This window comes from Tenrec ecaudatus, chromosome 7 (genome assembly GCF_050624435.1).
Source record: "Tenrec ecaudatus isolate mTenEca1 chromosome 7, mTenEca1.hap1, whole genome shotgun sequence".
Lineage (NCBI taxonomy): Eukaryota > Metazoa > Chordata > Mammalia > Afrosoricida > Tenrecidae > Tenrec > Tenrec ecaudatus.
The window spans coordinates 65,078,546-65,091,838 of record NC_134536.1 but is presented as its reverse complement, the minus strand read 5'-3'; the positions used below and the strand labels follow the sequence as shown (position 1 = coordinate 65,091,838).

The 13,293-nt window shown below is 45.4% G+C and overlaps 1 protein-coding gene across 1 annotated transcript in view; it reads right to left on the bottom strand.

The window, feature by feature from the left end:
* Positions 1-10,981, bottom strand: part of PDSS2 (decaprenyl diphosphate synthase subunit 2) — a 284,108-nt gene extending 273,127 nt beyond the window's left edge. Inside the window, exon 1 of the mRNA XM_075554703.1 lies at positions 10,411-10,981. Coding sequence (XP_075410818.1) covers positions 10,411-10,706 — 296 coding nt within the window. The 5' untranslated portion in view covers positions 10,707-10,981. The remainder of the gene's footprint in view (positions 1-10,410) is intronic.
* Positions 10,982-13,293: the final 2,312 nt, after the last annotated feature.

Genomic DNA, 13,293 nt, shown 5'->3' with positions numbered 1-13,293 from the left:
ATAGCGTTGTTCCATGCTGGGTTTTATTTGGCTTTAGTTTCTGTTGCTTACGGAGAAAGTCTAGCAATGTATCCTGTGTGCTTCATCCTACACCAAACTGTTCATGACTTTTGTAAACAAAATTGTTTTGTATTCATTTATTTTCCTTCCTTCTCTCTCACCCAAGATGACCCAACTCATGACAACATCTCTGTCTTAATTTTTTCGATACAGATTTTTTTCTCCACCACAGTCTTTACAACATATTGCTCGCACCCTCCCTGGCATTTTTCTCAGGGCACTCTGGTTATCTGCATGTCTCCCCCACTAAATTGAATTTCTATGAGCAATCATGATCATTGCTAACATGCTAATATCTGCTATCTGCCAGGGACTGTCCTAACCACTTGACATATATTAGTTCATTCAATCCTCACAAATACTGCCCTAGGACACACATCCTATTATTACCCTCACTTTACACTCGAGGAAACGAGAGCAGAGAGAAACGACATGAATAAATGGCCCGAGAGCACATCACTTGGTGGCAAACCATCTAGTTCGCAAGCTCAAACCCCCGCTCCTGCGGTCCTGGGGGCAGCACCTCTGTCCTCCCCTTGCCTATGGCCGGAGGACCTCACACATTTGTGGGCTGAATTCCAAGGTTTCATTTTCTCCTCGTCATCCAAGAACAAGTTCTTCATAAGTAATGTAGGTTTTTAGTCAGTAATTACAGAACTGAATCTTGAAAGGGTCTTTCATAAACATGGAAGAGACTAAAATTAAATTTCTAATAATAAATGCAGAGCTCTCTGAAGAATCTTACTATGCAGAAAAGACTAATCATTTTTTTTAATAGCCAAATAACTGCAGTCAACTCAGGCGGGAACAAAAACCCTTTACCAAGGAATCAATACCCCCTCAGAGAAGAGACTAAATGTCAGAATTTTTCTCCAATAACTGCATACTAAATTAATCCCATCTATCTCAATCTGAAATAGAGATCAGAGTGTTTTGAAGGCAAAGGCAAAAAGACAGAGCATTTAAATAAAAATTTGATCCCCAGGGTCAAATCTGTCAGGATGAGAGTAATCAATGATAATAAATATGCTATATTGCTAAAAAAACAACCAAACCTGGATGTATTTAAAAAGCATCAACAGAGAAACTAACCAATTCTATCTGCATTCTACATATTGGCTATATAAAATATTAGCCATTACCTTTAAAATAATTAAGTGTCCTTCATGTGATTATGAAAAGCACTTAACTTCCTGACAGCAGATAACATACAAAGTGAATTAAAAAAAGCTAAAAGTACTTCTTGAAAAATGATTTCTAGGTACAGGGAATCCAGGGTGTATGATACCTTCAGGACCAAGGGTGTGAGGGACGATGCTGGGAGAGTGGAGGGTGAGTGGGTTGGAAAGGGGGAACTGATTACAAGGATCCACATGTGACCTCTTCCCTGGGAGAGGGACAGCAGAGAAGGGGGGAAGGGAGACTCCGGATAGGGCAAGATATGACAAAATAACGAGGTATAAATTACCAAGGGCACATGAGGGAGGGGGGAATGGGGAGGGAGGGGGGGAAAAAAGAGGACCTGATGCAAGGGGCTTAAGTGGAGAGCAAATGCTTTGAGAATGATTGGGGCAGGGAATGTATGGATGTGCTTTATACAATTGAAGTATGTATATGTATGGATTGTGGTAAGAGTTGTTTGAGTCCCTAATAAAATGTAAAAGAAGAAAAGAGAAAAAAATGATTAGGGCAAAGACTGTACAGATGTGCTTTATACAATTGATGTATGTATATGTATGAACTGTGAAAAGAATTGTATCAGCCCCAATAAATTGTTAAAATAAAAAAATTAATTAAAAAAAAAAGAAAAATGATTTCTACAGGAGCACTTAAGTGATTAAATATACGAATACACACATACATATACATTACACACATGGATAGGTAGATTTCATCAGGGCGGCAGTAATGAAACCATAGGTGCCAAGCAGCTCTGGGAGGAAGTGAGGGTTGGTACACTGAGGCTTCCTTCAGCCTTCCCACCGCTCCCAGCTCGTCACAGACCGCAGCTTCCAGCCCATCCTCTAGAGCACCAGCTAGCGTGGGCAAGTAAGTGCGCAATCTCTCAGTCAATGGTCTTTCAAGATGCAACATTTCTTCTGGTTTTAAAAAGGTGCACTTTACCCAACACGCCGCAGGATCTGGGGCAGCACTCTGTAATCAAACTCATTAATATTTCTCCAGCAAAAGGCATGAATATTCACATTAAGTAGGATCAAGACAGACTATAAATAGTCTAGCATCGGTCAGGTCAAATGTATGAGTTAAAAACCTTTTTGTTTTGTTTTCTGGTCTTTGGAGAGTTTTGAACTGTGGGGAAAGGACTACAGACTGGTGGCCCCACACTGCATTCACTCTGGTCCCTCTCCCTGCTGCGGAATCAACGGTGGTTCCCTTCCTTCCCTGCCACGTTCAGTTACGACACTGACTTGGAAACGTTCTAGAATCAGCAACGCCTTCAGGAATCACCTGGGGATTTTACTCCTTAACGTTACTGTTTAGGACACTAGCACCCAAAGCGCTGCAATGAGTGACATGGAGTCACACTCACCTAGCGACACACGCCAGGTCACCCAGTCTCCTCTCTGACTTAGAGGTCGGTTTGGTCTGTGGGTTTGTTTTGTTTTTAACTTTTAAAAGTAATCTTTCTGTTGCTGTTGTTAGGTGCTACTGAGTCCGTTCCAAATCATAGCAATCCTGTGTACATCATGGGACAACTAGAGAAAAGCTGAAACAACAGATGATCGATTTTAATTTGTATTCCCCTAATGGAAAATTAAGGAGCCCTGGTGGTGCTGTCATAAGATTCCTGAGGGTGGAATGGTTACATGGTTGGCCTATATAATCCAAAAGGTCAGCAGTTGGAAACCATCAGTCACTCGGGAGCGTGACGGGGCTTTCTACTCCCATGAAGACTTAGTCTCGGAAACCCACAAAACAGTTCTCCCCTGCCCTACAGGGTCACTATGAGTCAGCATCAACTTGGTGGCTGCGAGTCTGTTTTTTTGGAGTTTGGCGGTGCTGTCGAGTAAGAGTGACCTGCTAACCATAATGCTGGTTCAAACCCACCAGTCACTCCAAGGGAGAAAGATGCATTTCAATTATGGTGTTGGCGAAGAACACTCAAAATACCTGAACTGCCAGAAGAACAAAGATATCTTTCTTGGAGAAAATACTAGAATGATCCTTAGAAGGAAGGATGGTATGATTTCATCTCACATACTCTGGACATGTTATCAGGAGAGATCATCCCCTCAAAAAGGACATGTTTGCTAATGGAGAGGGTTAGTGAAAGAGAGAAAGATTCTTGGTGAGATGGAGTAACACAATGGCTGCAACTATGGGGTCAAACATAATATCATCAGGAGGATGGTGCAGGGGAGGCAGTGTTTCATTGTGTTGTACAGAGCAGGTATGAATCGGACTCAACGCGACAGCCCCTAAAAAGAAAAATCAGTAATAAAATGATAATGAAATTTAAAAACCTGAGCAAAAAGATGAAAAAAACATCTTCAGCCATGCCAGTGATAAGGAAGACAAAAATTAAAACCAAGAGGAAATAGCATCTACCCCTACATGACCAGCAGAAAATAAGAAACCGCATGGTTCCAGAGTTTTGAGACCATGAGGTAACCTGAACTTAGACATTAGTCATGAATGCACAGGCTGGTCCAACCACTTTGGAGAACAATTTGGTTTCATCTTCCTGGAAAGCGTATGTATCTCAGAATTATACTCCTGCAAGAGTATTCATAGCTGCAATTTCCATAACACCAGAGAGAATGAACAACCCAAATGTTGACTGACCTTTGGCATGTACACACATTATAATTCCACACACCAGTGAAAACAGAAGTTCCGTGAAACACATATGGATGACTCTCAGAAACGGATGACGTGAAACGTAGTCCTCTTGGCAAAGGACAGTGCTAATGGTGGGTAGCACTCAATGTAAAGATGCCACTGAGCTGTAAATGTGGAAGTTGTTGTCTTGGCAAAGGTTTCAGTGGGTATATTTTCACCACAAAATTATCACAAAAATTCAGATAAAGGCCCTATAATCCCTTATCTGAGAGGAAAACAATAAGCTAGTCACAGAAACCCATATTTATAAATTTCAAAAACCAGCAAAATTAGACCGTAGGTTATTGTTGTTTAGGAAAACGCAAGTGTAATTGGAAAATTAAACAAAAAGCTCGGTATAGTGGGGGCTAGGGAGCTGCACCAACATGTACACCAAAAGTTTTGACAGAATTTGTAGTTAACTTAGGTAAACCCAGACCAAATCCACTGCCTTCAAGTTGATTCCAACTCACACACAGCAGCACCCACTAGGAGCCTGCAGCACAGCCCACTCCTCTGTGACTCTGGCAACGTTAATAATCCCCTAGCCCAAGTCGCACTCACAGACAGCGAGTCAATACCAACTCACGGCAACCCTTTACAACATGGTTCCCAAATCATGGGGCCTCCGATCCGTTTTCACACAAGAAAATTACTCAGTGCCCCACTGGCGGTGAAATCCTGAGTGTTGGGACCCTCTTTGGTTGCTCCGCCTGGATCATTCCAGGAACCCGCAGGGAGCAAGCAGTACCACCCACTTTGGGAAACTGCTTTACAAAGTTTCCAAGACAATTAAGTCTTTTTTTATTCTCGAAAATATATTGTATATTTCTTCAAACTTTTGTATACTTATTTTTTAATCATTTTATTAGGGGCTAATACAAATCTTATCACAATTCATACATACATACATCAATTATGTAAAGCACATTTGTACATTTGTTACCCTCATCGTTCTCAAAACATTTGCTCTCCACCCAAGCCCCTAGCATTAGCTCCTTATTTTTTTCCTCCCTGCCCGCTTCCCTCTTCTTCATGAACCCTTGATAATTTACTAATTATTATTTTGCCATATCTTGCACTGTCCAACGTCTCCCTTCACTCACTTTTCTGTTTTCCGTCCCCCAAGGAGGAGGTCACATGTAGATCCTTGTAATCAGCTCCCCCTTTCCAACCCACCCTCGACAATTAAGTCTTTAAGAGAGCAGACAGCCTCATCTATATCCCTCAGAGCAGAGGGTGGGTTTGAACCACCAACAAGCAGTCCTACTCCTGACTCACATCACCACCCTGGTAGGCAAAACAGACACCAGTTCAGAATCACTGCTGTAGTCATAAAAGCGAAGAAATGTTACCAACTGAGGAGACAAAAGGAGGTGACAGTTAAATGTAACGCCTGACCAGAGCTGTATCGTGTACTGGTGGCTGGGGAGTGGGTGGATTGGGGGGACACTATAAGGGACATCATTAGTTCAGATAACAAAATAAGAATATGAATATTAGACCAAATTCAAGTACTTTATCAGTATTAAACGTGCTTGAATTGGTAACTATACTACAGTTATTTGATATGCTAAAGTGTTGATGAATACAATCTACCCTCAAATGATTCTCAAAAAAAAAAAAAAACCAAGATATACAAGGAGGCTGCAAAGTTTGTGGAAAAGTTCCATTGTCTTTTAATTTGTTTTTCACAGACTTTTTGAAGCCCTCTGTGTGAGCATGCACACGCACACGCACATACCATTTAAATAAGTATGTGTGACAGGTGAACTGGAAATCGACAAACGGGCTTTAATGAGAATAAAACACCTGTGCACCTCGAAAGACTTCAGCAAGAGGGTGACAAGAAAACCCACACACTGGGAGAGGATTTTTAGTAATGACACATTGGACAAAGGGCTCATTACTAAAATCTGTAACACCTTCATGGTCTGTAAAAAGAGGACAAGAGTTAACCCCCTAAGGAAGTGGGCAAAAGAACTGAAAAGAGCTTTCACTAGGGAGGAGACCCCTATGGCCAACAAGCACATGAGAAAGTGCTCCCAGTCATTAGCCAAAAGAGAAACGCAAATTGAAACACTCATGAGAAACAGACCTAACACCCCTGAGGCTAGCCCAAGTCAGCAAATCAGAGAGCAACAAGTGTTGGAGGGGCTGTGGAGAAGTAGGAACTCTCCTCCACTGCTGGTGGTCGTGTAGATTTGTACAGCCACTGTGGAAAGCAATCTGAAGATACTTAAAGAAAATGGAAATTGATCTACCTTATGACCCAGCCATCCCTCTACTGGGCATATACCCAGAGGAGGTAACAAATAAACACGACCAGTCATCTGCGCTCCAATGTTTACTGTGGTGCAATTCACAATCGCAAAGACTTGGAAACAGCCTCAGTTTCCATCCATCGATGAGTGGATAAACTCTGGCACATACACACAATGGCGTCCTATGCAGCACTGAAAAGCACAGACGACCACATGAAGCATGTTATTTCACTGGAAGAGTTGGAAGGAATCATGTTAAGTGAGGTAAGCCAATCTCAAAAGGATACATACAACGTGAGTCCCCTGAAGTAACTACAATCAGCACGGCAGGAATAGAAAAATAGACACTTATCTTGCAATAAATGGGTGGAACATAGGTAGTTGGGAGGGGGTGTCCAACCACACCCAGGGAGGTACATGTGAGCCCAACATAAAGAAGGGGAAAGAGGGAAGGAGGAGGGAAACTGAGATGATGACATGAGGGGAACAAGGTATTAACCCACCCGGGGGAGAGTATATTGGTTGTGTCCCCCCAGAATTGGAAAGTGCATATAGACCCCAACATGACGCACCAAACCAGGAGGGCAGTGTAACATGTGGAGGAATCCATAAAAAGACTGGACTATAGGGCCGGCCCAACAAGAACCAGCCTGACCCCACCAATGGAAGGGTGTGTCACAGAGAAAGACAACAGAACTTCTGGTGGGGGGAAGGAACCGATCTACCATACTCAGACGGAACGAAGCAAATGAAGGGGGAGGAGGGGAAGGGAGCGGAGCACACCCTGGCCCACCAAGCCCTGAGGACAATAGCCCTGCTCAGAGCAGCCAATGCACAGAGAGGACCATATGGCCGGCCCCACTAAAGGACGCGACATCCCACACTGACCCATAGCCCTACATGGGACAATACTAGAGAGACAGTGTGGGATGTGTGGCCAAGCTGACTCCACCACACCGAGGCAGAACACTAAGGGCATGCAATAGAACAGCAAGGGGAGCAGAACAAGGAAGTGCCATGGTAGTATCAAAAATAGACTTTGGGGCCAGGGCGTGGCACCCCATGAGACCTGACCGGAAAACACTCCTAAAGGTCAACAAACAGACCTTGCACTATTAACAGGCTTTTCTTTCTTTTTCTTTTTTTCTTCTTTTTGATTTTGTATGTCATTGGCTTTTGTTGTTGTTGTTGTTGTTGTTGCTGTCTTCGCTTTGTTTTTCTGTGTCACTTTGCTTGGCACAGTCATGTTTTTATGTGCATATTATTATCTCTGCAGGTCTATCTAAATAAGATGGGCTGGGTAAACAATCTGGAGGAGAAAACAACAGGACTGATGGTTCTGGGGGGACATGGGAGAGAGGGGAGGTGAGGATAAGGAACCAGGGACAAGGGAACAAAGAGTGTGATTCAAGGAGGAGGTGGGAGGCCGGGTAGGGAGTGATCAAGGGAAATGTAACTGAGAGGAATTACTGAAACCCAAATGAAGGCTGAGCATGGTAATGGGACAAGAAGAAATTAAAAGGAAATAGAGGAAAGAAGGAGGAGGCAGAGGGCAATATAGAAGCCTAAATACAGGTATGTACATATGTAAGTAAATTTATATATGATGAGGAAATAGATCTATGTACATATATTTATAAGTTCAGTATTAACATAGAAGATGGATGTTGAGCCTCCACTCAAGTACTCCCTCAATATAAGAACACTTTGCTCGGTTAAATGGACATTCCTTGATGCTCACCTTCCTGACACGATCACTGAAGACAAATGTGTGCATAAGCAAATGTGGTAAAAAAAAGCTGATGGTGCCCGGTTATCGAGAGATATAGTGTCTGGGGTCTTAAAGGCTTGAAGATAAACAAGTAGCCATCTAGCCCAGAAGCAACAAAGCCCACATGAAAGAGGCACACCTGCCTGTGTCGAAAGGATCAGGTATCAAGCAACAAAGAACAAAAAAATATTATCATCGTGACTGAGGGGGAGTGCAGGGTAGGACCCAAGGCCCATCTGTAGGCAACTGGACATCCCTTTGCAGAGGGGTGGTGAGGAGGAGACAAGTCAGAGTGCAGTGTAGCATCGATGAAACACACAACTTTCCTCTAGTTCTTAAATGCTTCCTCCTGCCCCCCACTATCATGATCCCAATCCTACCTTACAAACCTGGCTGGACTAGAGGATGTACACTGGTACAGATAGGAACTGGACAAAACAGGTAATCCAGGACAGATGAATCCCACAGGACCAGTGGTGAGAGAGGAGATACCAGGAGGATAGAGGGAAGGTGGGGTAGAAAGGGAGAACCAATTATAAGGATCTATATATAACCTCCTCCCTGACAGATGGGCAACAGAAAAGTGGGTGAAGGGAGATGCCGGGTAGTGTAAGATATGATAAAATAATGATAATTTATAAATTATCAAAGTTTCATGAGGGAGGGGGAAGCAGGAAGGGAGGGGGAAAAATAAGGAGCTGATTCCAAGGGCTCAAGTGGAAAGCAAATGTTTTGAGAATGATGAGGGCAACAAATGTAGAAATGTCCTTAGCAGAATGGATGTATATAAGGATTGCGATAAGAGTTGTACGAGTCCTCAATAAAATGATTTAAATTTTAAAAAAATTAAAATGGCAGTATATACTAACAAACCAACTAAAAGACCATGCAGCTAATATTCTTATGACTAGCAAAATGCATAGCAATAAAATTTAATGCAAAGTATTCAAGACAATAATTCAAGAAATTTCTGTTGTTCAACACAAGTAAGTATTTGTGTATGCTAAATATTTTTCATAGAATCATTTGAGGGTAGCTCGCATACATCAATACACAGTATGGATTATATATTGCTTGGCTTTTTGTTTTTTAATAAATACACTTTTTTCTATGGATGGGGTGGTAGATTATATCTTAACATAAAGAAAACACCTGAGTATGGATCACAACTTCAGTATTGATTACACCTTAACATAAAGAAAACAAAATCCTCAACAATTGGACCCTTAAGCAGTATCATGATAAAAGGGATTTCATCTTATTTTGAATAAAAACAACCAATACCCAAGGAAGTGGCAGTCAAGAAATGGAGGCAGTATTTTATTGGTATATTATATGCACGCGAAGGTTGTGCAGGGAATGAGCCAGAAGAAGAAAATGGATGCACTGAAACTGTGGTGTCAGTGAGGAATACACCACTGCCTGCCAGAATGAACAAATCTGTCTTGACAGGAGTACAGCCAGAATGCTCCTTAGCAATTAGGATGGCAAGACCTCTTTTCACACACTTCAGGATGGTATCAAGGGCACTAGTCCAACGTTTGTGAAAAAGAGGATGCCCCTTTACAAGATAACTAATAAGACTGACTGCAACACAGGGCCCAAACACATGAACGATCAAGAGGATGGTGCAGGACCTGGCAGTGTCTCATTCAGTTGTACACAAGAAGGCTATGAGTTGGAAGTGAGTGGACAGCACCAGTCACAACAATGTATCGTGTATAGAACAGGTCGATCTGAGTAAGGGGTACAGAAGTGGGTTCTACTTGTACCACTTTAAATTCTTGCAAATACAAAGTTTTTGTTTATGGGTAAGGAAAAGTGTGATCCTCAGAAATCAGTAGTAGTCCTACACAAGTGGTAAAACCCCCAAGAGAATAATGACCAGTTTGCTTGGTTAAATTCGTACTCCCACGAACTCTTGCACAGACGTAGGGCAGGGTGAACAGAATTGCCCCCATGAGTTTCGGAGACTGTGAGGCTTTACAAGAGTAGAAAGCCCTGTCTTTCCAGAGGAGAGGCTGCTGGTTTCCAACCGCTGATCTAACCGTTAGCCGCCCGAAGCGCAACCACTACACCCCCAAGGATCCTCATGCTTTCTGAAGGCGACGTCTCAAGAAGTATGAGGCCGAAAAGAAATCCACTCCACTTTTAAAAGACTGTTCCTAGAAAGTGACTCAATGAGCCCACATCCCGATTTGATTTCTCCACAGATCAATGAGGCATGTTCCTCCTCCACAGTTAGGAAGCAAAGCCACGAGAAAGCGACCAGTGTTTTTTCTCAAAAGATCAAGCCCTCGTCTCCTCCAAGGGAGAGCAAGTGAGAGGAGGTGCTGGGACGCGGAGTGACGGACCGAGAGGACGGAGGAGCAGAGAGGGTAAAAAGGAAAGGAGAAGTTGGACGCCACTCTGAGTGAAGCCGGCTGGCTGTTCCGGCCGGGGGGAAAGGGTCCCGGGACGGGAATAGCTCACCTGGCTGTGGTCAGCAGTGGGTGCTGGGTGCCCACCAGCTTCCGCACCTGCATCGCAATGTTGTTGAGCTCGTCGCTCAGCAGGCAGCGGAGGCTCATAAACGACGTGGGGTAGCCCACGATCTTCTCTGCTTCGGACACCACCTGGTTCCAGTGGGTCGGGGACCTGGAGGACTGGCCGCACCAGGAGCCCACCGTGCAGACAGTGTCCAGAGGCGGGGACCACCACCAGCGACGAGGGGAACTCGATGCTCCCAGAAGGCGTGGAAAGCGCAAAAGCAGTGGCCGGAGCCTCATGGTTTGAGTCGGGGAGAATCTGGGACTTGGGGCGTCCGGCGGTGGCGCGGGGACAAACCAGGGGAAGAGGGAAAACTTGCTGAGGCTAGAAGGAAGCGGCGACTCCTGACTCGCGGGAGGTTGGCCGCCTGAAGCCGTGGCCTGAGACCAACTTTAACTGCTACTTTCTGCAGCCTGGACCAGATCGACAGCAACCCCAGCAGCTCAACACTGCCCTCAACCACCCGGGGTGGAAACCACGGCCCGGGCTACACGCGGGACGCCATCTTGGAGGCGTGGAATGCGGCGTGACGTAACGAAGGAGGAGGGCTGCTTAGGAGCCCAAAAAACGAGTCCTTACTTTACGGCTTAGCCGGAGCCGCCCCGAAAGGGCGGGGCTTTGGAGGCGGATCCCGGAAAGCGAGGGGCGGGGCGAACGCTCAGCTCCTCCCACCCCACGCCCCACCCCTTCTCCTTCCCCAGCCCGGCGACGAGCGCGGGCCTGCGAAGCGAGGTGCTCCTTGATGCTCCTCCGCCCGAAACCCGGGCCGCGGCTGGTTTCTCCGAGCGTCTCGGGCCCCGGCTCGGAACGGGCGCACGTGAACAGTGGGGTCATGGCGAGGCGCCTGTCCTCGGGAAAGCCTGCGGAGGCTGGGCACCGCCCGCGCCCGCCTCGGGGACTCCGCCCGGCTCCGTGGAGGGAGGCGCGGAGTCCCGCAGGCCGAGCCCCGGTGCTGAGAGCGTTCAGCTCCCCACCGCACCGGAGCGGCGCGTGGGCTTCCTCTCCCCCCAAATGCCATCTGCCTCGTGCGTGCATCGCGGGTGTCGCCGTGTACACCGCCAGGGCAGACCCGGCCGCGCCTCCTGCTCGGGGGCAGCACGGATGGAAAAGCCCGCCGGATCCCCCGCCCCGCTGGGGTCTGGGGTGGGTCATCTCCCTCCCAACGCCTGAGAGCGCCCCACCCCCTCCGAGTGCTTTCCCACGTCAGCCCGCCCACCGCCTAGGTCAAGTTCGCGTTCGCCGCGATCCGCAGGGGGAAACGGAGGCACAGCGACCTTGTGTAAATTGCCTAAGGACACATTAGGCGCGCTTGTGCGCCCAGAGGACCTAGTTCCCGCGTCCACGTTCTCAACCCCTTGACACCGACTTTTCTTTTCCACTCTGTTCACCCGGCTGCTGAGAGAATGCCATCGATGGGCTCAGCAATACGCCCCATTCGTCTCTCCTTCCTCACCGCTCAAAGCAAGTGTCAGCAACGCCATGTTCATAAAGTGTTCACTCGAAAACTTTTCCGCTTTCAAACTCCTTCCAAATCCATCGCGGGTGGTTTTGAACGTTAACATCATGCATAACATCGAACTCGAATCTTGGACGATAGCTACACATTGAAATTTAAGATTGGATAAATGAAGGATTCATTTTACCCCAAAAAAAGTGACTGCTTTCCTCTAAAAATAGTTTTTTTGCCTCAGGTTTCCCTTCAGTGGCAAGGTTCCCGTGCGATTTAAAATTTTGATTCTGTTTACAAAAATTCAATTCAGGTATAACTTTCCATGGGCACATTTGGTGAAAAGTGAATTATGCTTGAAATTATTAAATACTGTCATGCCTCAAAATAAGTAAGGCAAGCTGGGGTTTGAAAATAATTCCTGGGAAAGAGATAAACCTCTGGCAATAAAATCAGGTCTGTTGCTTGATGAAATAAGGGTGGATAGTGAGATGCTTTACCATTCCAAAAGGTTCCAAGTCCTGAGCTCTGGGTTATCCAAGGTGAAAGAAGTCGTGAAAAAGAGGAGAGAGAGAGAGAGAGAGAGACTCGGTGTGATGTATTGTGCACCTGAGGTGGTTTCTTTGGATCACAGTGTCTTAAGACTAACTTTTCATGTCATTTCCTTAATACCAATTCACAGTATGTACTTTAATTTCCCCACAGAAGCTAAGTGCATTATTCTCTGGTCGTACTCTATCAACCAAGTTTTTTATTATTCATGGGACTTTTGGTCCCATTTACTTTAATCAGCACTTTCCTTTATACTCACTGTTAAAAGGTTGCCTTACACCTAATGATGATCAGGTGTTAGAAGGTTAAGATGGTATTTGTTCATTACTCTTCCAGATAAATATATAATTCCTTGGCGCCTTCATGACTAAAGAGAGTTCTGAATTACTAGTGACTCTGAGGCCCAGGAGGGGTACTATCTAAGATGCTGCCCTTCCTCCACACTGATAATAGCCAGGTGGAGGATGCCTGCAGGCGTGGGCATCAAAAACCCAGCAGGGTATCTGAACCTCAGCAATGTGGACGTTTGGGACCAGATAGTTCTTTGTTGTGAGCATTGTCCTGGGCATGGTAGGATGTTTAGCTAAGTATCACCTGCCTCTACCAACTAGATACCAGGAATAGGCCCCTCCCGATGATGACAACCAAATATGTCTGAAACAGAAAGGGAAAAAACAGCTCTGAAAAACAAAACCGTCGCCATCAAGTCGGTTCTGACATGCACGAATCAGTGTAGATAGCACTTACAGGGTTTTGATGGCTGTGGTTTTTCTAAAAGAGCACCAGGATTTCCAACTGTAGAAAATCATCATTGGGGTGTGAGCTGG